At 45.5% G+C, this 24800-nt stretch overlaps 1 protein-coding gene across 2 annotated transcripts in view; it reads right to left on the bottom strand.

Annotated features, from left to right (window-relative positions):
* The window catches only part of GSS (glutathione synthetase), a 27363-nt gene extending 2564 nt beyond the window's left edge, over window positions 1–24799 (bottom strand). Inside the window, exons 1-11 of one of the 2 annotated variants that reach the window (XM_011929171.1) lie at window positions 24714–24799; window positions 20769–20905; window positions 15250–15395; window positions 11926–12001; window positions 11485–11624; window positions 10712–10828; window positions 5949–6029; window positions 5768–5845; window positions 4574–4640; window positions 1223–1417; window positions 640–721 (exon numbers count right to left, since the gene is read on the bottom strand). In XM_011929171.1, coding sequence (XP_011784561.1) covers window positions 640–721; window positions 1223–1417; window positions 4574–4640; window positions 5768–5845; window positions 5949–6029; window positions 10712–10828; window positions 11485–11624; window positions 11926–12001; window positions 15250–15395; window positions 20769–20897 — 1111 coding nt within the window. In that variant the 5' untranslated portion in view covers window positions 20898–20905; window positions 24714–24799. The remainder of the gene's footprint in view (window positions 1–639; window positions 722–1222; window positions 1418–4573; window positions 4641–5767; window positions 5846–5948; window positions 6030–10711; window positions 10829–11484; window positions 11625–11925; window positions 12002–15249; window positions 15396–20768; window positions 20906–24713) is intronic. The other variant, XM_011929172.1, reaches the window with a different exon arrangement.
* Window position 24800: the final 1 nt, after the last annotated feature.

The raw sequence follows: 24800 nt of genomic DNA, 5'->3' as shown, positions 1-24800 counted from the left end.
AAAACTCTCTAATGGCCTCCCACTGCCCTTAAGATAAAATCCAATTTCTCAGTATATATTCAAGGCCCTTTATAATCAGGATGCAAACCATTTTTCCAGCCTAAATCTCTGTCCCCTCCCAGCTCCCCCTCCAGCCTCACCAGTTTCTCATTAACCTCCAAACATCCCACACTTCCATGGCCCAGTGCCTTGGCTTGAGGTTGTCCCTGTTGTATGAAACATTCTTCCTCCTTTCCATCTGGGAAATTCCTACCCACCTCTTAAGACAAAGATTAAAAACATCCTCTCCTCTGGAGAGGTAGACATGACCCTGACTTCAAGGAGTTTCAAATTAGAAAGGAAAACAGACATGTATTCTCTCCAATCTCCTAATATGACCCTACCCCACTTCCCAACAATCTACCCACAGGCCCCTCAGGTTAAAGTTGTCCAAACCCTTCAATGCTGGTTAATCAGTTTCCCCTGTGCTCCCGGACTTGGTCACAGGGTCTTAGGCAACACTGTCCAACATGTGGCCTGTGTCAGTTCCAATAGTATCCCCCATGCTTGGGACTGTGCTCAGAGTAAGTGCCCATGAGCACTGGCCACAGCCTGCTAGTCCCTTTCATTGAGGAGCCCTGCAAAGGGGGATCCACCTACCTCCACCCTCTCTCTGGGGCTTTAGCACGAACCGGCTAGGAGCAGCAAGGGCCTTGGCGATGGCCTGGTCCCCTTCTTCACCCTGGAAGGAGGCAGAAAGCAGTTAGCATAAGTTTAAAGGCTAAAGAGGCAAGAGCTTAGGTCCAGCTGGTTGTGCAGAGCAGCATCAGAGGAGGAGCAGGAGGGAGAACAGCCATAAATTCGTTCAGGTGGGATGCTACTATCTGGATGACACTCCCAACAAACCCCCTGCAGCAGCCGATGCAATGAGAACGGGCCTTTCTTTAGCAACAGCTCAGGGCTCTGCGGCAGGCACCCTGGTACATTTCTTAGTTCTTGCTACCTGATTTAGTCCCTTCCCTCTGGTTGCCATCCTCCTCTCTACCTTTGCTGAGGTAGCTTACAATGGATTCCAGTCCCCATCCTTCCATTATGAGGCTGCTCTTCTGCTCAGAGTTCTAGGGGTTCTCCAGAGCATAACTAACCCTTGTCACAATGCCAGCTCCACCCTCCCCAACACATTGAACTCTAGGTCTCTGCCACCTAGGAGGCCTGTGGTAGGAGAAACGGGCTGCCCACATACCATGTCCAGTGAGTAGAGGCCAGCAAAAGTGGCGCGGAGGCGAGCCACAGCCTCAGGCTGGCCAGGGAGCAACATCTCCAGCATGCCCGGCCTGCTCAGCTCCTGTTGCACCTTCTTAGTCCCAGCCAGCTGGGTGGCAATGTCTGGGCACTTGGCAGCACATGACCTCTCCAGCAGTAGACGTGCTTCCCAGTTCTGCAGAAGGAAGAAGACAAAAGGAATTCGACTGTATTTTACCTCAGCTGATGCTTACTGAATACCCACTAGGTGCCAGGTATCATGATTTATATCTTCACACTCATTATCACCCAGGATCATTGTAACATCCCAGTGAGCCAGGTGTGATATGTTATAGTTATGTATCATTGTGCCAGACTGTGAGCCCCCGCAAAGGCAAGAATTCCCCAATCTGTGGGAAACAATAGGTGTAAGGATGTAGAAAAACTGATGAGTAGGCTTGAAGGAGGTAGAACACTTGTCTATGTGCTCAGCTTCCCACTATGTTCCATACTCCCTACCATGGCTTTTAAGATCCTTCAGGAGCTGGCTCCTGTCTACTTTTTCAACCTTGTACCATCCCTGACTCCTACTCTCCATCATTCTAGCCACACAGGCCTGTCATTCCTCAAATCACAAAGCTCTTTCCCTCCTCAGGGCCTGCACTGCTTTTTCCTCAACCTGAAACCCCCTTCCTTTTGGCTTTTCCTATGCATAGGTGGATCCTTACCATCCTTACATCTCAGCTCAATGTCAGCTTTTCAGAGAAGGCTTCCGTGTCCACTCTATTTAATGTGAATTTCCCATAATTCTCTCTTTCTACCCAGTTGTTTCACTGAAAGCAGTTACCTGAAACTAAAACACACACACGCATACAAACACACACACAAAAATCCCAATTTTTTTGTTTACTTTTTTTTTTCTTTTGAGATGGGGTCTTGCTCTGTCACCCAGGCTGGAGTGCAACGGTGCAATCTTGGCTCACTGCAACCTCCATCCCCCGGGCTCAAGCAGTCCTCCCTCCTCAACCTCCCAAGTAGCTGGGACTACAGGTGCACGCCACCACACCCGGCTAATTTTTGTATTTTTTGTAGAGATGGAGTTTTGCCATGTTGCCCAGGCTGGTCTCGAACTCCTGAGCTCATGCAATCCACCCACCTAGGCCTCCCAAAGTGCTGAGATTACTGGTATGAGCCACCATAAATGACCATATTTTTGTTTACTTTCTGATGCCCATTTCTCTGACCAGACTGTGAGCTTCACAGCACAGGGCTCTTGTCATTTTCCTCATTTTCCATTGTATCTCCAGTGTCTAACACAGTTCCTGGCACTTTGTAGATGCTTAATAAATATTTGTTGTTGTTGCTGAATAAGGTGAAATTTGAGTGGGGTTCTGAAGGACAGGTAGAGTCAGTCAAGTGAGACTCAATAGGGAAGGGATACTCAGACTAAGATAATATGAACAAAGGCCTCAAGTGGGTGATCACAGGATGAATGGTTTACTACCACAAGAGCTGAGGGTATAAAAGGCAAGGAAACAGCAGGGACCATGCCTCCCAGCTCTGGTTCCCATTCTCATGCAATGGGGAGACAGTCTTTCCTTGGCTCCAGACCACTGCAAACTGCACACAGCAGGATCAGGTCTCTCCTGTGACCCCCACCCAATGCTGTCCTTACTTTGATACTACTGGTTCACCTGCAGCACTTTCACCTGATCTTCATCAATTATCCCAGGAACCCAACTACTAGTCTGGCATTCCACACAGAATCATAGGTGACCAGAACATCAGAGATAAACCCAGAGAAATACTCCATTATGTTAGAAGCAGGAAAGCAAAACCAAAGATAAGCAAGGACTTGCCCAGGGTCACCTAGCAAGTCACTAAGCCTTCTAGATCTCTCTCCATGTCTAAACCTGCTCTGAGCTGCTCAGTTCTCTAAATGTGTCTACCTCTTGGCCAGGTGCTAAATGTGTCTACCTCTTGGCCAGGTGTGGTGGCTAACACCTGTAATCCCAGCACTTTAGGAGGCCAAGGTCAGCAGATCAGAAGGTCAGGAGTTCGAGACCAGCCTGGCCAACATGGTGAAACCCTGTCTCTACTAAAAATACAAAAATTAGCTGGGTGTGGTGGCGTGTGCCTGTAATCCCAGCTACTCAGGAGGCTGAGGCAGGAGAATCACTTGAAACTGGAAGTCAGAGGTTGTAGTGAGCCAAAATCGTGCCACTGCACTCTAGCCTGGTCAACAAGAGCAAAACTCTGTCTCAAAAAAAAAAAAAGTCTACCTCTTTAAACACTACTTTCCTTCCTTGTTATCTCAAATTCTTCTAAGTTTTCTTTGTCCTGTTTTGAAATCTAGACCTATTTTTCTAATAGACAGTTTATCTCTCCTGTAGTCAGCAAGTAGCCACCACTGCTAACCGCCTATCTAAAGAAAAGGATGTTCCATTGAGATGTCACCTCTGTAGAGCTTCCCTATACAGAGCTCAACCCTGAGGGGAGTCCTAGATGAATTACAGACTTAGAAGGAGCCCCCTCAGTTTTCGAGTGTAGCTCCCCCAGCTCACAGAAACAGACCTAGAAAGGGTCAGGAACCTGACCATCATCACACAGAGGCAGTCAAGCTCATGACCTCCAGCTCACTGCTCATGGTATTTCTAAACTTATTTCCTCCTTTATCATCTCCCAGCTGAGAGCAGAGCTTCTTAGCCTCTCCATGATGTGGATGTTAGGAGCAGAGGAGAAGAATGGGAATACCATCGGCCTGAAAGTCAGAAAACCTGGGAACTTCCTGTGGGGCCTTAGAGAAGCCTCTCCATCTCTCTAAACGTTAGTTTCTCCATCTGTATAATGGGGATAATTACATGGTTCACCGAGTGGTTGTGAGGGTTAAATGAAATAATGGATGTGGAAAGTAATGAAACTACATGGTAGGATAGCAAAATGAGGTGATATTACTGTCATTAACATGAATGAGGAGATTATAAAACTTTCTGATTCAGATAAAGGAAAGGTAAGAGTTGGCAGAAAAAAAATGGTCAGCAGTATGCTGAACTGGCTTACGTCAGCTAGTGAGAGCTGATTGTTGTTAAACATTTGCCAGCACATCTCTGGAAACAGTGTAAATGGCTGAAGCTCTGTGGATTCCTGAGGATTCAAATTCTAGAAGACTGTGTTTGTAGAGTGAGAGGTAGCAAAAGCCTTGAGGGAGGATAGGAGGCTCTAGCAGCAAGCTCCCTGAGAAAGAAGTGAAGTGAGGACTCGGAAAACTCAGTTGTTATAAGCCTGAATTGGGTCTCTGTGGAGCTCTTGTGGGTCCCAGGAGGCAAAGAATGGTCTCACAGAAAATACCAACCTGTAGACTGTACTGACGAGGCATGTAGCCATCCCGGAAGTAAACCACAGCAATTTCCTGGCCATCCCTGGAACACAGGATGGAGAAAGCTGCTGTGTTAAATTATAACTGATATGTTCAGTGGTTCAATCTATTTCAGGGTGCATCAGGATGAATGTGGCTTTTTCAAAATTCAGCCCACAGGTGGGAGCCTGGTCAGGGGTTCCATTGGAACCAGTGAAAGTAGATATCCACACTACCAGGGCTTCCACTGAAAACAGGGAGGTGTGCCATACGGAATACTTTAGACTATTCTAGATTTAGAGTCATTCTAAGAAGGCCAGAAGGAACAAGAAGGTCACTAGAATCAAATTTGGTAAATGCATAAAAACGTTGGCTCGAAATTACCGAGCAGCAGAATCATACTGCCACGCGTAGTAAAACACATTTTGTATTTCCACTGCTTAAAGCAGCTAAAACCAGACTGAAAAAAATTTTTAACGGTGGGAGTGAAGGTGGAAATGCAAACATGTAAAATGATGAGTCTGATTAAGACACAGACTTTTAAAACATCTTTTCCTTTTCTTTGACCTATTTGATATTGTCTAGTGTATCTGAAAAGTAAATTAACTACTTTGTTTTGTTATGATAAAAGGACATTTTGAAAAACAGTGAGTGGTGGTGTGAAATTCCATGGACAGTTTTAATTTTAACAATCACCAAGTTCTAGGTCTAAATATATGTGCTGCAATGCTACCCAAATACGTAGCACTAAATCTACCTGGTGGTGGCCCCTAGAGAGAAGGATAAGACTTGGCTTGGAACACAAATCCGGGCCTGAGCTCAGACAGTGGCATCCAGACCAATCACAGAATGAGCCAGCTGCTCCTCTTCCTCCCTGACTGCCCAGCTCAGCTTCTCAGGCCTGACCTCACCTTACTTACTAAGAGGGGCAAGAAAACTTTTGGGAACTTAGGGCATATGAAAACCAAGATGATCTCTAAGGAGATCCTGATCCAGAATGTCAACAGCTCTGATAGAAGCAGAGAGTGGCTGGCTTTCTCCAAAATTTCCTGGGAGGATGAGATATTTCAGAAATTATGAGAGAAGGAAGCAAGCCATCACATCTCCCCGAAGAAAGAATCATTTTGGGGAAGAGAGTGGCAGGATGAGCTTCATAAACCAGCCTTCCACTGAATTCTTGGGAATGCTTACACAAACAGCCTTCGGTCTTGGTCCAGAGACCCCTTTTCAGAGATATCTTCAAATGTTCGTCGGATCACGTGGATGTTCCTGTGAAAAATGGGCAAGAGCCAGAGGGAATGGATGCTATGTTCTGAGTGCCCCATCCCCAGTCCTGGAGCCACACGTATAAGTCCCCCTTACCTTTACTTACCTGGCCAGTAGCTCATTTTCTATGGCACGCTGGTCAAATATGTTTCTTTCCTTCTCTTGAGCAATCAGTAGCACCACAGCACTGGGGAAAGAGCACAGGTGGCCCGAGGCTACTGTAGAACTTGTTCTTCCTTTGTTTCTCCCCTCAACCACCCCACCGCCACACCTCCTGGAATAAGAATAAGAACAAGGCTTCCCTGAAAGAACAGATGTTCCCTCTCTCAGAAACCTTGGAATTACCTAAGGCATAGACACCTGACACTATCACATATGATTTCCTGAAAAAAGAAAACTTCAAAAATGAAGATGCCTCTGACCCTTCTCCAGTGGGCAGATGAGATATTGTAATGATGTCATGAGTCGATGAATTTCTGTGCAAATTAAAATGTAGATGTAAAACCATCTCAAAAACCCAAGAAGCCTTTTTCTTAGAACTTAACATAATTCTAACATCTTTCTGGAAGAATAAACAAGAGGGAGTATTGAGGAACATTTTGTAAAAGAACAATGCAGGGGGTCGGGAGCTAATGGCTCTGTTACTAGATTGTAAAGGATACAATAAAGGAGTGTGGTTCTTACACGAAATGGAACCCTACAGAAACCCACAGGGCCAACTACAAACAACTACATTATCTCCTGGGCCTCCCAAGATTCCTGTGATGTACACAGGGCCACGTTTGATCTCATAGTATTAATGAGATCACTAGGGCTTATGTGGCTTCTTCCTCGCTGACTATTAATATATTTCTTAAAGAGGAAGGGGCTTGAGGACTCAGGGAAAAGCTTATGCCAGGGAACTATCTGTTTGGCTGCCGGCTAACACATTTCCATTGTCAAAGATAGGTCCAGTCCCCTAACAGATTCCTAGGGTGAATGCTCAGCAGTACCAAACTCCCATTTTTTTTTCTTTTACATTTTATTTATTTTTTTGAGGCGGAGTCTCCCTCTGTCACCCAGGCTGGAGTGCAGTGGCGCAATCTAGGCTCACTGCAACCTCCACCTCCTGGGTTCCAGTGATTCTCCTGCTTCAGCCTCCCAGGTAGCTGGGATTACAGGTGTGTGCCACCATCCCTGGCTAATTTTTGTAGTTTGAGTAGAGATAGGGTTTCACCATGTTGGCCAGGCTGGTCTAGAACTCCTGACCTCAAGTGACACGCCTGCCTCGGCCTCCCAAAGTGTTAGCATTACAGGTGTGAGCCACCGCGCTCAGCCTACAAACTCCATGTTTGCTGTGACTATACTGCTTTGTGCCTGTGGCTTCTTCCTGAGACCCGTGGAACCCTAGGCTTTGGCTTAGGATTCTAAGTGTATATTCCCTGACCTCCTCTGCTTAGCCTTTCTTGTCTATCTCTGCTGCTCCTGACCTTGGCAGAACCTCTTGGACTAAACTCTGTTTGCCTGACTCCTTTCTGCTTAGCCAAAATATAGGTCTTAGCAAGTCTCCTCTCCTGGTCTGCCTGAAATCTTATGAGGTCAGACGTGACATTAAGCTGAGTCTTGGCTTTCAGTTGAGTGCCTGAGAGACAAACTAAAAGTGGTGTTCTCACAAGTCATCTTGTCCTGAGAGAGTCCTAAGGGCCAATGGCTTTGCTATTCACTTTGTAGCCTAACCTGTCCCGCGCATGGGTGAGGGTGTGTATGGGAGGGTGGCAGTTGGCCCAGGCTGGCCCACCTCCAAAAAGAGGCGGAGGAGGAAGGCTGGCAGCTGGAGGTTAAAGAGGAACTGCACGCTCCAGCTAATTAAGTTAGCCTGCCAACTGCTAAATAATCAGAGCTGGGCTCAGAAAACATATTTGACCTCTCCTGCCTTCAGTTCTGAGCAGTCTGTTTCCTAGTAGGAAAGTTGTCAGCTAAGGAAGGTGACCTGACAATAGCATGCTGGCTGGGGGTGAGGACCCCTGAGTGCTAGTCCTGGCTCTGCCAGTGACTTGTAGTGTGTCTTGGTAATTGACTTGGGTAAGGCAATTTCGTTCCTTGGGCCCTGGTTTTCCCATCTATAAAATAAGGGTGTTATGGCCGGGTGTGGTAGCTCACGCCTATAGTCCCAGCACTTTGGGAGGCCGAGGCGGGTGGATTGCCTGATGTCGGGAGTTCGAGCCTGACTAACATGGAGAAACCCTGTCTCTACTAAAAATACAAAATTAGCCAGTTGTGGTGGTGGGCGCCTGTAATCCCAGTTACTCGGGAGGCTAAGGCAGGAGAATCGCTTGAACCCGGAAGGCGGAGGTTGCAGTGAGCCAAGATCGTGCCATTGCACTCCAGCCTGGGCAACAAAAGTGAAACTCCATCTCAAAAAAAAAAAGGGTGTTAAAAAGATCACAGTTCCCAGGCTTTTACCACCAGGAATCCCCTTTTCTTATTCTATTCATTCCAACCACAGGCCCTGTGCTTTGAGAGTTTGTCTAAGTTGAAATTGTAATTCATTTTGCAGGCTTCCATTTCTTAAAAATTTTAAAAATCATGAGATAATTGATGAAAATTATTCTACTCTACCAATGCAGTTTTTCAGTCAATACTATGGAACCATATCTCTTAGAGGCAGAAAAGGGAAGTGGAGAGAACACAGGCTTTAGAGGCAGATGAATTCTATACTTACCAGTTGTGTAACTTTGGGCAAGTTATTCAAACTTTCTGAGCCTCAGTTTGCTCTTGCATGAATTAAAATTAGTACTTGTCAAATGATAGCTATTATTATTATCATTTTATTTATTTATTTATTTTGAGATGGAGTCTCGCTCTGTCACCCAGGCTGGAGTGCAGTGGGGTAATCTCAGCTCACTGCAACCTCCACCTCCTGGGTTCAAGTGATTCTCCTGCCTCAGCCTCCCAAGTAGCTGGGACTACAGGTGCCCACCGCCATGCCTGGCTAATTTTTGTATTTTCAGTAGAGACGGGGTTTCACCATGTTGGCCAGGCTGGCCTTGAACTCCTGACCTCTGGTGATCCACCCGCCTCGGTCTCCTAAATTGCTGGGATTAGAGGTGTGAGCCACCGTCCCCGGCCTATTATTATTATTATTGAAAGTACTACATAATGATCCACACAGATTTTTAAAAACATTTTTCAGATCCATGATCTCATTTAATTCTCACTAACACCCTTTTAGGTATTATTATTACTCCTATTTTACAAATGAGGAAACTGAAGCTCAGAGAAGAAAAGAATTAACTTGCCAAGGTCATGTGCTAGGTCAGCAGAAGAGCCTATCTCACTCTCACAATGGGGGAAGCCAGTTCTGGCTCAGGTGTCACATAACTCCTACCTATCAGTGCCTAATTCTGGACACACGAGTATTTTCTGTCCACATTATTGACAGCCTGGCAGGCAAAACCCTCTGCAGCGTTTGTCTGTCAGCAATTCCCCAGCTGACCCATCCCCTGGCTTCACTCTCTTAAAATACAACCTAGCCAATATACTTGAAAGAATATTTGTCTGATGACTTCTAAATGCTTAGAGTCTGAGGTTTCTTAGGTCTTAGTGAGGCTCTCTTGGAGGTAAGGGCATGATTAAGAGTACAGGTTTTGGAGAGAGGTGGACTCTGGGATCTGCCACTAACTCATCACTTAGCCTTAACAATTCACTTTGGTTCTCAGAACCTCAGTTTCCTCATCTGTAAAACGAGGCAGTTGAACAGTATTGACCTCAGAGAGCTTATTATGAGAATTCAATGAGATCCTGTTTGTACAGAGCTTAGCACAAGGTGTGGCACTAGTAAGTGTACATTAAGGACTATTAATGCTCTATTAACATTGCAATAACTGTTAGTCTAGTGGCCCCTCGATGATCTGAAAATCACTTACCTAACATCTTCACTTGAGAAATAGGAAGAAAGCAAAAAATGCCTCTAAGCAGTTAAAAAGGATACCATAAAATTCCATAGTCAAAGCTTATGCATTTACTCATTCAAGAGGCCCTCACACTCTTCAGACCCAATCATAACAATCTGGATCATTTGCTTTCCCAAACAATGGCAAATCAGAAGGGAGGCATGGGCATGGGGGTGGAGGATTCCAAATTCAAGCACACCAACAACAGTCAAAAGTAAGAGCTGAGAATTGGGAAACAGACAAGAAAACTATGAAGAAAATGAATGAGAGGCCAGGTGTGGTAGCTCACACCTGTAATCCCTGCCCTTTGGGAGGCCGAGGTGGGCAGATCATGAGGTCAGGAGCTCGAGACCAGCCTGGCCAACATGGTGAAACCCTGTCTCTACTAAAAGTACAAAAATTACCCGGCTGTGGTGGCATATGCCTTCAGGCATACCAGCTTCAGGCATACCAGCTACTCAGGAGGCTGAGGCAGGAGAATCGCTTGAACCTGGGAGGTGGGGGTTGCAGTAAGCCAAGATTGTACCAATGCACTCCAGCCTGAGCAACAGAGTGAGACTCCGTCTCAAAAAAAAAAAAAAAAAAAGGAAATGACTAAGAACTTAAAGCCTAGCAGTCAGAGCTATTAGAGCTATTAATGCAGGCAAACAGCCTTGCATGCCTCTCTAAACCTAGGTAGCACTACTGTATTACAGCAAGCTGCAATTGTTGACAGTCATAATGACAACCTTCAGTCAATAAGAAAAAGTTAAATCATAGTCAGAATCTCTTATTTAAGAAGGAAACCTTAAAATAATTTTGGCATGTAAAGGTATAAGTTTCTATTCCCAGAAAAATCCCTTTATTCTCTAATGATGGCTGGCAAGAAAAGAAGTTGCTAAACCTATGAATGCTGAAACTAAAGCAGGATCCTCCTGCTACATTTTCACACCCTTACTTGGTTGAGCCGTAGAGCTCCCAGGCTTTGGCAATTCCCAGGGCCAGTCCCTTGCTGGGATTATTAGAGAGGATCTTGCCAGCTTCTTTGGTTTTACTCAGGACACTGAGAACATGTCTGTTGGAAGAGAGATGGCTGTTCAGTAATTGCATGGACCTGGAAGCCCCCTCTGCCCATGACCTCATAGATACAGCAACATGACTCTAAGAATCAGCTGAGCACTGAAAAGCATGCTCCCATCACATTCCTGGAGGATCCACTTCAGGTTGGAATATGCTGGGCTGCCCTAACCCTGGCCCCTGGTGTACACGCCTAGAGGAGACCTGGGAGCCACTGTCCCCACCCCAACCTACCCCAGCCTCCCATTGAGCTGGAATCCCTTACTCTGGGCCTCCAGGTGCTGTCTGGAATCCTGCTGCAGACCATCTAAAATCATTGCAACCTGGAGCATCACTGCTGTCTAGAAATGGATACTACTAGGCCCAGCCTCCAGACAGAAGTCCCTGCATTCCTCTCTCTGGGGCTCTCAAGATATTGTTCCTTCTGCTTGTACAATGTAGGGACAGGACTAGATGAGCCATGAGGTCCCTTTTCTCCCTGACCTACCAAGGATCTGATTACAAGAGGAAACTGCTGTGGGGATGGCCAGGGATAACATGTGACCCAGGGCCCAGGAAAGCAGTCATAGCTGGAGTTCCCCGGCCTAGCCAGTGACTGTACACCCACCAGCATGTCACCCCACAGGTATGCCTAGGGCTGCCCAGGGGACCCACCGGTGCACAGCTGGGGTCCGGGAGGCCAGGCCCCCAAAACTGGCAGAGATGGTGTTGATTTCGATCTGTTTCAGGGCTGGGGAGCCATCTGTGCTTCGCTGGAACATGTAGTCTGAGCGATTCAGGCCCAGGAACACGGTCTGTGGGGAAAACTGAAAGCTGACAGTATCTGCCCAGGGACTGACTCTGAGGACCTAGCCACAGAGCACACAGGTACCATGAACTCTACGTAGAGATTAGAGGTACCAGCAAACACTCCCAAGCCCAGTGGGATCATTCTTCTGGTCATCCTCGAATTGGTCACTGGGATAAACCCAGGGGGACCAGTGAGAGGCAGATTCCCATGGGCTGAGGGCCTGGACCAAATTCTTCTAGCAAAACAGAAAACAAACAGAGATGGGAGGGCAGCTTCCAGACTGGAGTAAGGCTGGGAATGGTTACCTGGGCAATGCCCTCTTTTAGGACTTGCTTGTGGATGTGAAAGAGACGAGCGGTAAAGTCATCCTGTTTGATGGTGCTGGAGGAAGGAACAGAGAACATTTTGCAGGTTTAATTGGCCTAAAATTTCAAGAAGTCCCATCCCCACTCATTGACTCCTGAATCCTCTCTGAGTCTACTGACCAAAACTTGAATGTCTGCCCCAATCTGGTAAAGAACAGTGGCTAAGAATCCAGCTCCAGACCTGGGTTCAAATCCCAGCTCTACCACTCACTAGTAGGCAACCTCAGGGAATCATTTCACCTCTCCGTGTCTCAGTTTGCTGATATATAAAATGGAGAAGGATATAATTAAATTTATATCATAGGATTGCGGTAGAAAGTCAGTAAGGTATTACATTCAAAGAATTGAACATACTGCTCCGAAGAAGAGCTAAAAAATGACATGATATACCTATTCTACTTGAATAGCTCTGATGGTTGGCAAGCCTTCTGGTTGACCTAATACTAACTCTTCACAGCTTTTCCTACACTCTGTGACCTCCCAGGGTGAGCCTTCTCCTCCTTCTCCATGGCAGCCGTCAGAGATTAGAAGACAGCAGTTATGCCCTGTGCACCAATAAGATTTTTCTGACCCAAGCTAAATATCCTAGTTTTTTTTTTTTTTTTTCTTCAACTAGTCCTCATATGATGTGATTTCCTCAGGGAAGCCTTCCCTATCTGAGTCAGATCCCCCTGCTATGTGTTCTCATAGAACTAAAAACCACTCCTTCATAGCACTGACTACAGTTGCAATTTTACATTTTCTTTGTGTGATGATTAGTGTCATCTCCCCTGTTTGACGATAAGCCTCATAAAGGTAGTGGCTGTGTCTATGCAGGCTCATTGTCATAGCCCAGTATACTGCCGTGACATGTGACATGTGTTAGGGGCCTATCCAGTATGGTTTTCTGGAGCCTCAACAAGAGCCACAGTAAGAAGGAATCCATAGGTAATTAACATCACACTTACTGCCCTTTGAGATTCAGGGTGGATTCTGCATACCTGCTCAAGCCTGGCTCACCTTGTTACAGAAATGTCACAGGAGACCAGTGGGGGAAGCCAAGTAGCCCAGGCCTGCCTTGAAGTTCCCCTGCTCCCCAGCCAGCTCTCTCCCACTGGTGAGCTCCCTCACGCCAGCCCTTGGTTAGGAGTTGAGTCCCAGCTGGGCTTCAGTCTCCAAGGAAGCTGGGACACACTTTCCTTTTTCTGAAGAGGTGCTCCCCTTCATGTGCTGTAGGGGCTCTTCTCCCTTAGGAACTAGGGTTTGTATGTGTATGAGAGGAGAGAGGAACAGAGAAGGCAGGGGTTGCAAAGATGAGCTGCAAGTCTCCTTCATAAATGCATCATTAGGGTAAAGGTCATAAGCCAGGCTGCTCACGTTTCCCACAATCCAGGATCGCAGGTACAAAGCTGGGCCCATTCCAAGAAACAGCTCAGGGGCAAGGTGGTGGGCAGATTCATACATTCATGACTCATTGGGTTTTTGGCTACAAGTCAATGGTTTCCAAGCTTCTTACCATTATGAGCCCTTCTCATATTCACCCACACATTTAAAAAAAATTTTGTCTCTAACAAAAGTCTAGTTTCTGTTGAAAAATTAATCAAAGACATGCCATTACAGGTTGGATATTCCTTATCCGAAATGCTTGGGACCAGCAGTCTTTCGGATTTTGGAAGATTTGCATATACGTAATGAGACATCTTGGGGATGGGACTCAAGTCTAAACACAAAATTCATTTGTTTCATATACACCTTATACGCATAGCCTGAAGATTATTTTACACAATATTTTAATTAATTTTGTGCATGAAACAAACTTGACTGTATTTTGACTGCACTTGTCACATGGCATCAGGTGTGGCGTTTTCCACTGGTAGAGTCACCTGATGTTCAACAAGTTTTGAATTTTGGAGCATTTCAGCTTTTGGATTTTTGGATTAGGGATGCTCAACCTGTACAATATATATATATATCTAGCATGTATATGTACATACATAATGTAGATATTTAATTCTACAATGAATATATATACATATATATGTATTATTTTTTCTTTTTTTTTGAGATGGAGTCTCGCTCTGTTGCCCAGGCTGGAGTACAGTGTCGTGATCTTGGCTCACTGCAGCCTCTGCCTTCTGGGTTTAAGCAATTCTCCTGCCTCAGCCTCCCAAGTAGCTGAGATTATAGGCGCCCGCCACCACACCCAGCTAATTTTTTTGTAATTTTTTTTTTTTTTGAGACCGAGTCTTGCTCTGTTGCCCAGGCTGGAGTGCAGTGGCCGGATCTCAGCTCACTGCAAGCTCCGCCTCCCGGGTTCACGCCATTCTCCTGCCTCAGCCTCCTGAGTAGCTTGGACTATAGGCGCCCGCCACCTCGCCCGGCTAGTTTTTTGTATTTTTTAGTAGAGACGGGGTTTCACCGTGTTAGCCAGGATGGTCTTGATTTCCTGACCTCGTGATCTGCCCGTCTTGGCCTCCCAAAGTGCTGGGATTACAGGCTTGAGCCACCGCGCCCGGCTAATTTTTTTTGTATTTTTAGTAGAGACAGGGTTTCATCATGTTGGCCAGGCTGGTCTCGAACTCCTGACTTCAAGTGACCCACCCACCTCGGCCTCCCAAAGTGCTGGGATTACAGGCGTTAGCCACCGTGCCTAGCCTATATATATATTTAATTCTAAAACAAACAAAGAAATTTTTAAAAATCGCCCCAGAATCTGAAGAAAAAAGAAAGATCAAGGGAAAGAGACAGAGAAGGGTGGATGGGCTGAACCATTTCAGAGGTTGCTTCCTCATGCCCTGAGCGTGGCCCAGTCTGTACCCCATCCCATCCAAAGATGAGAGGCCTGAGGTGACAAGAAAGGGTCGCTGCTTAGGAGAAGTACAAAATTTGACTTTAACCCAATAACCTTCCCTACCTCTGTTCTCCTCCAAAACTAGGCTGACTTTCCCTAAGTCCAAATGGAAATATCAGTCTTCAAAGTAGGGTGTCACGGATTACAGAATGTGAACAATGAAAGGGATCTTGGATTTAAGTCAATCTCTTCATATTTCAGATGAAGAAATCTTAGGCCCAGAGGAGGAAAGGGAGTGGCTTGAGGCCACAAAAATAACTGGTTGAGCCAGGATTAGAAGCCAGCTTTCCTGACCCCTATGACTTTTTGTTCTTTGGGGATACCTTTCCTCTATCCCACCAAGTCAGCTGACACAGTAACACCTCACGGCTCTGCAATCTTCCAGTTCCTTGGTTCCGGCAGCTCCTGGCCCCCCATGCTTCACTGCCCCCTACCTGGAAAGAGTTTGCTCCAGGAAGGCAGCGTTCTGGCTGACAGCATCCACTAGCAGGTTGAAGTCCATCTGCACAGCATAGGCTTGCTCCAGCAGGGCACTGGGGACCAGTGAGGGGAAGAGCGTGAATGGGGCATAGCTCACCACCTGTAATCAAGAAGAGTGAATGGGACAGGGCAGGGCACCTGTGAACGGGCTGTCTTCCTGCAAATGGAATCCCGTGCAAAGTCTGGCCTACATTTACTGAGGACACACCAACTGTAGATTAGTGGTTACCTCGGGAGGAGTGGAAGGGGGAGAGGGGAACACAGAGGGCTTCCAGATTCTGTGATAGTTTATCTCCACATATTAGAGAGATAGAAGCAAAAAAGCAAAAAGCAAATAACACAAAGAAACCCACAAGTTATTGAGGAGGTATATTATTTTAAATACTTTACATAGATTCATCATTTAGCCCTGTGAGGAAGATACTATTATTATCCACACTTCACAGAGAAGGGACCTGAGACAGAGAGGTTAACGGATCCAAAATTATATTCAGCTAGTAACTGGTGCTGGGATTTGAACCAGGATGGTTAACAGATCCAAAATTTTATTCAGCTAGTAACTGGGGGTGCTGGGATTTGAACCAGTATGGTTACTAAACACAACACACACACACACACACACACACATATACGGAAGCCTGCTCCTTGCCGGTTGATGTTCAAGCCCAGGCCCCTCCATGCATCAGAAGTTCACACTCCAGTCTCCTTGACTTGTACTATGAAGCATTCCTGAGTTTAACTTTTGAGTTTATATCAGTTTGTCATTATGATGGTATAAGTTTATGGTGTTAGAACTTGGTATTTATGTATTTATTTTTAAAGTACTATTTTTTTTTCTTTTTTGAGGTGAAGTCTCACTCTGTTGCCCAGGCTGGAGTGCAGTAGTACAATCTTGGCTCACTGCAACCTCCACCTCCTAGGTTCAAGCAATTCTCCTGCCTCAGCCTCCCAAGTAGCTGAGACTACAGGTGTGCGCCACCACACCCAGGTATTTTTTGTATTTTTAGTAGAGATGGGGTTTCACCGTGTTGTCCAGGCTGGTCTTGAACTCCTGACCTCAAGTGATCCGCCTGCCTCCACCTCCCAAAGTATTGGGACTATAGGCATGAGCCACCATGCCCAGCCAAAATATATATATATATTTTAACAGATAATACAAATACATGATACAAACTTCAAAAGAGACATAAGAATACATAGTGAGAAGTATGTCTCACTCTCATTCAGGTCTCCTGGGAAAAAGACTGGGCCCCAGCCACCCAGTTCTCCTCCCCAAAGGCAAATGACAGACTAGTGTCTCACACATCCTTCTAGTCATCTTTGTATTGATATATATGTATACATATATATTTTCTCTTTTTTTCACCCCCACAGCAAACTATACTATATTGTGCTTTTAAAATATTTCCTTATATGTTCAAATAGAGCATTTCCATGATTTTTAATTGCTGCATAGTATTCTACTCTTTGGATATACCATAATTTATTGAATCTAGTATATAGTTGGTTTCTTTATTTTCCCATTACCGTTAATGTTTTAATTGGTATCCTACAATATACATTCTAGATATTTTTGTATATGAGAAAGTCCATATATTCTAAATTTCTAAAAGTAAAAATATCAAGTAATTCAGGCAAATCTATTTTAAATTTTGGTAGATAATTCCTAAATTAACCTTCTCAGCATCTTTTTTTTTTTTTTTGGAATGGGGTCTTACTATGTTGCCCAGACTGGAATACAGTGGCTATTCATAGGTGCCATCATAGTGCACTATAGCCTCAAACTCCTGTGCTCAAGCAATCCTCCTGCCTCAGCCTCCCAAGTAGCTGAGACTACAGGTGTGTACCACTGCCCTGGCCTCAGCATCTAAGACAAAACTGAGGAAGGCTATTTGTGAGAATAAGGTTTATTCGGCCTGAAGCCTTTATGAGTTAGAATGGGAATGACTGCAGATTACATAAGGGGTGACCTAATACCCTGAGTAGCTATGTGATGACTACAGGAGCAATTTCCTTGGTTTTAACACAGAAAGCTCTGCTGCCCCCAACAAGTCTAATCTTGGCCTGAAAAACTCAAGAGTTTTTCTGCTAAGACATCCCTCTGCCTCTGTCCCAGGACTCATTATGCCCTCCTGAATTTAGAATCAATAGTATACAGCTGTTCTCTGTTATCTACAGGCTAAAGGCTGAAACACACAATCTTCTCACTTTTGATAGAGACAATAACATAAAATAACATTACTAGCAGGGTGCAGTGGCTCACGCCTCTAATCCCAGCACTTTGGGAGGCCGAGGCGGGCAGATCACAAGATCAAGAGATCAAGACCTTCCTGGCCAGCATGGTGAAACCCCATCTCTACTAAAAATACAAAAATTAGCTGGGTGTGGTGGCGCCTGTAGTCCCAGCTGCTCTGGAGGCTGAGGCAGGAGAATCACTTGAACCCAGGAGGCGGAGTTTGCAGTGAACTGAGATTGTGCCACTGCACTCCAGCCTGGCGACAGAGTGAGACTCTGTCTCAAAAAAAAAAAAAAAGAAAGAAACCTTATTCTACTGTTTTAAAAAAACTATAGCATGTGCATGACAAAATTTTGCTTTGTAGCCAGGGAAGCAACAGTGAGTGACAGGAACTGTGGCAAAAATAAGAACTTGCATCTTCTCTAAAGGGGGCAGCCAAAACTCTGCCCTAGCCAATTGTTGTCATACAGGAAAGTAGGCCAGAGTTGCCAGATGATGTAATTTTTCCAAACAAGTTGGGTTGCTAGATGTTTTTTTTATTTCATGATTTTTTTTTTTTTTTTTTAATGTTGGCTCTGACATTTTAAAAATACTCTCGAGAAAAAAACTGTTAACAATGCTTGCCCCTGGTCAAGGAAACACTGGCTGGAGGAAGGGGACTTACTCTGAATTTTGCTCCCTGTTCCAATGCATTTGAATGTATTACTTATTGTAAAAAACAAATTAACTCCCCAAACACTGCAGGAGCCAAATATTCAGGCTGGATATGGCTAGTTTGCAGCTCTAATCTACAGGATAAAGTTCACACTCCTCCTCCACCCAGTAGCTAAGGCCCCTTGGCTGTTTGATGCTGGCCTGCCTTCTTTCCCACTATATCCACTTAAGCGCCCTGCATTTCAGCTGCATTCTCTTGAACACTTTTTTTTTTTTTTTTTGGCTTTTCCTACTTTTAGGTCCTTGCTATGCACTTCCTTTTCCCTGTTTGTCTTTTAAGATCTAGTTCAAATACCACCCCTCCACTCAATCATCTAATCATAATGAATTACTCTTTTTTCCAGCTGTCCTATGTAGTATCTCAGGAAAGGAAAAAAAGCATGGATGTTCAGAGCATGGACTCAGGATCCAAATTCCTTGGGTTTACATCCTGGCTCTGCCAATCATTTTACCATTTAAATGACTTCAGGTAGGTTACTTAGCCTCTCTGGGGTTCGGTTTCCTTACCTCTGTTGTGGTGAGGAGTCAGTGATTCCAAAGTGTTTAGAATAACGCCTGGCACATAGTAAATACTCAATAAATGATAGTTAACATTGTGTAGCAGACTGCCTGTGTTTCCTCATAGAGCTGACATTATTTCATTTTGTTTTGTGGTATGTTCTCTAACTAGACCAGGAGCTCCAGAGGCTAGGACTCTGGCTGACTCACCTCTTTGTCCTCAGTGCCTAGAATGGCATAGCCTACAGCAGGCATTTGGTAAAGATTTGGAGTAAAATCTCACACACACACAGACACACACACACGTACATTTTCTGACTTTTTTTCTGGATTACAAATCTCACTGTGGATTGTGCCTTTTCTAGGCTCCATTAACTCCCAGAAAGACCAACTGCTGAATCTTCACATGGTACCTATTGATTAGCAGAAGAAACAAAAGCTTGGAAGGGAAAATGCTTCATCTTAGATTCATACAAGTAATTCACAAAATCTAGGTTCACAGCCCAAGCAATTCTATTCCATACCGTCAGCCTGCCTTAGGTGACAGACATTGTCATTTACTCGGGCCTTAGCAAACGATTACTGAGTGTGGACTCCACCAGGCCTGTATTAGGTTCTGGGCACACAGAGACAAAAAAGAATGGGGCTGGTTAAAAAAAGAAAAGATGTTGGCAGCTCTTTAGTCACCAATATGATCTTAAGGTGTACTGTTAAGTTTTTTAAAAAAAGTGGGCAAAAGGAGGCTGGGCACGGTGGCTCACACTTATAATCCCAGCAATTTTGCAGGGGCAGAGGCGAGTGGATCAGTTGAAGTCAGGAGTTTGAGACCAGCCTGGACAACATGGTGAAACCCCATCTCTACCAAAAATACACACACACACACACACACACACAAAATTAGTCAGGCATGGTGGCACATGCCTGTAGTCCCAGCTACTTGGGAGGCTGAGGTGGGAGAATTGCTTGAACCCAGGAGGCGGAGGTTGCAGTGAGCCGAGATTGTGCCATTACGCTCCAGCCTGGGCAACAGAGCAAGGCCCCAAGGAATATATTTTCTTGTTACTAGTTACTTGTTATGAATCAGTCATCTGAAAAGATCAACAAGAAACCAAAACACAGGCTTCATTAGGGTAAACTCTTGTACCCTTTGAATTTGAACCATGAAAATGTCTTGCCTAGTCACCACATTAAAAAAGCTTTATTTTTTCCCCCCCTAAGGATGAGATTTTAAAAAGGTGTGGTTTGGACTCAGCAGTTCTACTTTTACGTATTGACCCTGGAGAAACACTCACAAAGGTGCCCTAATAGACATACACATGGATGTTCCCTATAATGCTATTTATGGTCATAAAATCATGAGAGAAATCACCTAAATAGACATGAGTAGAGGGAAGCTAAACTGTGATATACCCACATCTGGAATACTATGCCTCAGATTGAAGTTGACCCTAATGGAAGGCATTAGAAAGTTCTAAGACAGACTATTACATAAAAAACCAAAAATATATCATAGAATAATATAATTTATTCTATGATAGATATCAAATAATATTTGATAATTATCAAATAATTGTTTTTTTAAAAAGACATATTTCTCTATACACATATCTACATATATAAATGCACAGAGAAAGGCTTGAAAAGATATATCACAAACCAGTTACAGAGAAGGCAGAGTGATTATGGGATCTTCAGTAATAGCTCACTGGGCAAAGTGCTTCACATGAATCACCCTCTAATTCTCTTACCAAACCAGTGAGGTAGGTCCTATTATTATCCCATTTTTACACCTGAAGAAACTGCAGCTGAGAGTAATTTGCCTAAGTCACACTTCAAACCCCATATTTAAATTTGATTACTCCAGCATGCTGCTTTTTTACTTTCTACTTCTACAGATCAATTTCAGTTACTGAAAAAAATAAGGCAAAAGAGATACGGTCCCTGATGCAAAGGAAAGACCCTCAGCCTGGCTGGGGCCAGACAGTGGGCCATGGTGAATGCTGTGGGGAGGAGCTAGGGGCTTACCTCCGAGGAAGTGGGCTCCTGTGAGGTCCTCAGCAACACTCCCTCAGCCAGGGCGCGGTCCACGGCCTGCCGTGCCAGCTCCTCTAGCTGCTGTTCATCCTGCAAGAGGCTCCCCCAGTTGGTGGCCATCCTAACACCTGCAAAAGATGGAGAGAAGAGAGTTGGTGACAGATGGCCTGAAGCCCAGCAACCATCGAAACTGGTTGGTGGCCACCCCCAACACAGCAGGAGGACCCTGACCTCTGTTGGAAGGGAACAGCGTGGTATACAGGAATGAACACTGGCTGGTTCTAGCTCTTAACAACTTCCATGTGCACGAAATAGAAAGCCTGACAAAGCATTTCCATTGCCACTCTCTCTTTTGATTCCTAACACAATGGCATTCTTCTCACAGTAAGGAAGCAGAGGCTTGGAGAGGTGAAATGACTTGCCGAGGTGATGACTGGTATAACCTGGACTTGAACCCATGTTTCTGGACTCCCAGCCTAATGCTCTTCATTGGAGAAAGAAGCACTAATATCAGATGTGACTGGGGCAAGTTCCTTCCTCTCCCAGAGCTACAGATTCCCTAACTGTGAAACAAGAAGAATGGGGTACATCAGTAGTTTCCAAACCTGGCTGAACATTCTGGGGAGCTTGGGAAAGAATACAGATTCCTGGGTCCCATCCCAGAGACTCTGATTCAAGAGGCCTGAAGGGAAGGATGGGTTGAGGCTTGTATTTATTTTTATTATCATTATTTTTTTTTTTTTGAGATGGAGACTTAGTCACCCAGGCTGGAGGTCAGTGGCTTGTTCTTGGCTCACTGCAACCTCTCCCTCCTGGGTTCAAGCAATTCTCCTGCCTCAGCCTCCCCGAGTAGCTGAGATTACAGGCATGCGCCACCACGCCTGGCTAATTTTTTGTATTTCAGTAGAGACGGGGTTTCAACGTGTTAGCCAGGATGGTCTTGATCTCCTGACCTTGTGATACACCCCCCTCGGCCTCCCAAAGTGCTGGGATTACAGGCGTGAGCCACCACACCCAGCCGAGGCTTTGTATTTTTAACAAGTTTTCCTGGGATAGGAGTCACTGCAGTACACTATTAATTCCCTTCAAGCTCCAACAACTCGTGTCAGCAGATCTCAAATAAATTACATGGGAAGGGGGAGGGAGCTCTTCGTGGAATATCATGAAATGCAAATAAGGTGAACTCCTCCCTTATACTAACCAGAAGGAATCTTAGTAGCAGAAAATGATTACATTCCATGTATGAACATTTATTATCAAAGCACCAAAAGACAGAAAATATTTTTGAGAAATCACATTAGCAAGATGGAAATCGCTGAAAGCCAAGTGTCCAATGTAATAGGAGTTGTCGGATTGGTTGCCCAGAGACATACAGAGGTGTACAAACTCACACCCTGGTACTCATTCATTTTTCAGCAGGCCTCGGGAGTTTAAGATCTGGGTAAAAATCTGGAAACACAGTCATTACTTTTGTTCTGCCCTATTGTCATTTAACAGAACATGGCTGCCCAACTCAGTGGTCCCCAGGAAGGAAGTTAGAGAATAATAGGAAACCTCCATCACATTCAGCTCTATCCCCCTGTCCCCATGACAGAGCTAGTGCTAGGCCAATTATGAAGGTCTGCCGGCCTCAGCACAATGCTTTGAAAGAATGTGCAAGTAATCTCAAGAGTGTCCTGATAATATCTCTGCTGAGTGAGACATAGATGAGGGCAGGCATAGTAACGAACAAGGCTCAAGTCAGACAGACAGACTGAGCTGGGTTTGAGTCCATAATAATGTGACATCTTTCTTTTCCTCTCTCTTTTTTTTTTTTTTTTGACGGTGTCTCGGTCTGTCGCCCCGGCTGGGGTGCAGTGGCGCAGATCTCGGCTCACTGCAAGCTCCACCTCCTGGGTTCATGCTATTCTTCTGCCTCAGCCTCCCCAGTAGCTGGGACTACAGGCGCCCGCCACCACGCCCGGCTGATTTTTTGTATTTTTAGTAGAGACGGGGTTTCACCGTGTTAGCCAGGATGGTCTCAATCTGATCTCGTGACCCCCGCCCTCGGCCTCCCAAAGTGCTGGGATTACAGGCGTGAGCCACTGCGCCCGGCCGACTTCCCTTTCAAGTAAGATTGCTGTGTGGATTAAAAGAAAAATCAGTGTGAAATTTCTCAAAAGAAGCTCTATACATGAGACCATTTTTTGCCTGTACTCTCTTTACAGGTAGGAGGAGACTTGTCAGAGGTCACAGAAACCTAGTGGGAGAGCCAGGACAAGAACCCATTACTTTGACATTAGAGTAATGAAACCCTCCATGAGCCCGCATCATTCCACAACTTTGGAATTCCGACATCTGTTTGCTGTTGGGCTTTTATTTAGTTGGCAAACACTGATTTGCATTTAATGCCAGTCCCTTGACTAGGTACCAGGGACATGGAGAAGGATAAGACATAAAAATAATCACCATGGGCCAGGTGTGGTGGCTCACATCTGTAATCCCAGCACTTTGGGAGGCCGAGGCAGGCGGATCACCTGAGGTTGGGAGTTCAAGACCAGCCTGACCAACATGGAGAAACCCCATCTCTACTAAAAACACAAAATTAGCCCACCGTGGTGGCGCATGCCTGTAATCCCAGCTACTCGGGAGGCTAAGGCAGGAGAATAGCTTGAACCCGGGAGGTGGAGGTTGCGGTGAGCCGAGATCTTGCCATTGCACTCCAGCCTGGGCAACAAAAGCAAAACTCTGTCAAAAAAAAAAAAAAAAAAAAAAAAAAAAAAAAAAAAAAAAAAAAAAAAAAAAAAAAAAAAAGAAAGAAAAAAAAGAAATCACGATGAAGGTGCTAAGTGGGCCCTTTGTTTTTCTCATTCTACAGCTTCAACCCTCCTTTGGCTTTATTTGTTTTACTGATGACTTTCAAATCTACATCTTCATAGCAATACTTTCCTACCTTCAAACTAGAATATCCAATTACTTCCTGCGAGTCTCCACTCAACCAGAATAGAATTTGTTGTTGTCTCCCACAAATCTGCTTCTCCTCTGATGAACCCCACCCAGGTACCCAAGCCTTGAGTACTTCTTTTCTACATCTCACTCTCCCCAAATCCTGTGGATTTTGCTAAGTATATAATACTTTGAATTCCGTTATTTATCTCCATTTCCAGTGTTTGTAGCCTAGCCCCGACAACTGTCATCTCTTCCCTGGGCACGAAACAGATTCAGAGTGAGGTATCTTCAGTGACCAGGATACGTCGGCCTCTGTTCCCCTTCCAGGCCTTGGCACGTGCTGTCTTCTCTTTGGAACTCTCCCCACCACTTCTGATCAGGGTTCGCGATTTAGTTCCAGAAGCCGTCCCTGTTCTCCGCCCTGGGCTTCTACATTCTACAGCCCATCACTTTTCCCGGTACCGCAGGAACGGTGTTTGTCTTGATCACTTCTCTATCTAGTATTAGCCGCGCTTAGTACTGTATTCATTCATTACATGAATGAATGAAGAAAGAATGACAGACGGGCCAGATCACCGAAAGCCTCAAAACGCCCACAAGGAAATGGGTCGGACTTTATCCCCAGGACTAGACCAGAGCCTAGAAAGGCCCCGAGGCAATGACACGGTCGGCTGCCCAGGCTGGCCCCACTACACGGGCCCGCTCGCTTTCACCCTAGACAAAGTTTGTCCCTAATCGCTCCCCGTTGTAGTTCTAACTGGCTCCAGTCTCACTGGCCCACTGGCCCCGACACCGGCCTGATCTAACGGCAGGAGATCCGGAAAGTATGGGATCAACGCGCGCCAGCCCAACCCCCTCAAGAGACACTAGTTTCCCCGCGCATGCGAAGGGTTTCAGCTACAAGATATCCCGGCCTCCGGAGTTCAATCCCTCTCCAGACCCCTCCCTCACAGCGTCCCTCCCGAGGAAACGTGACCCGTGCCGGCCGCCGTGGCCGCGCCAACCTACTCGTTCGCCTTCTCTCCGCACACGGTTCTCTCGGCACTCGCGCCGCTACCCAGGCTCGGGGGGGCGGAGCCTCGATGCGACCCCGTG

Source organism: Colobus angolensis, unplaced genomic scaffold (assembly GCF_000951035.1).
Source record: "Colobus angolensis palliatus isolate OR3802 unplaced genomic scaffold, Cang.pa_1.0 Scaffold8, whole genome shotgun sequence".
Taxonomy (NCBI): Eukaryota; Metazoa; Chordata; class Mammalia; order Primates; family Cercopithecidae; genus Colobus; species Colobus angolensis.
Note: the sequence above shows the minus strand (reverse complement) of the source record. Positions and strands in the feature narration are given on the sequence as shown.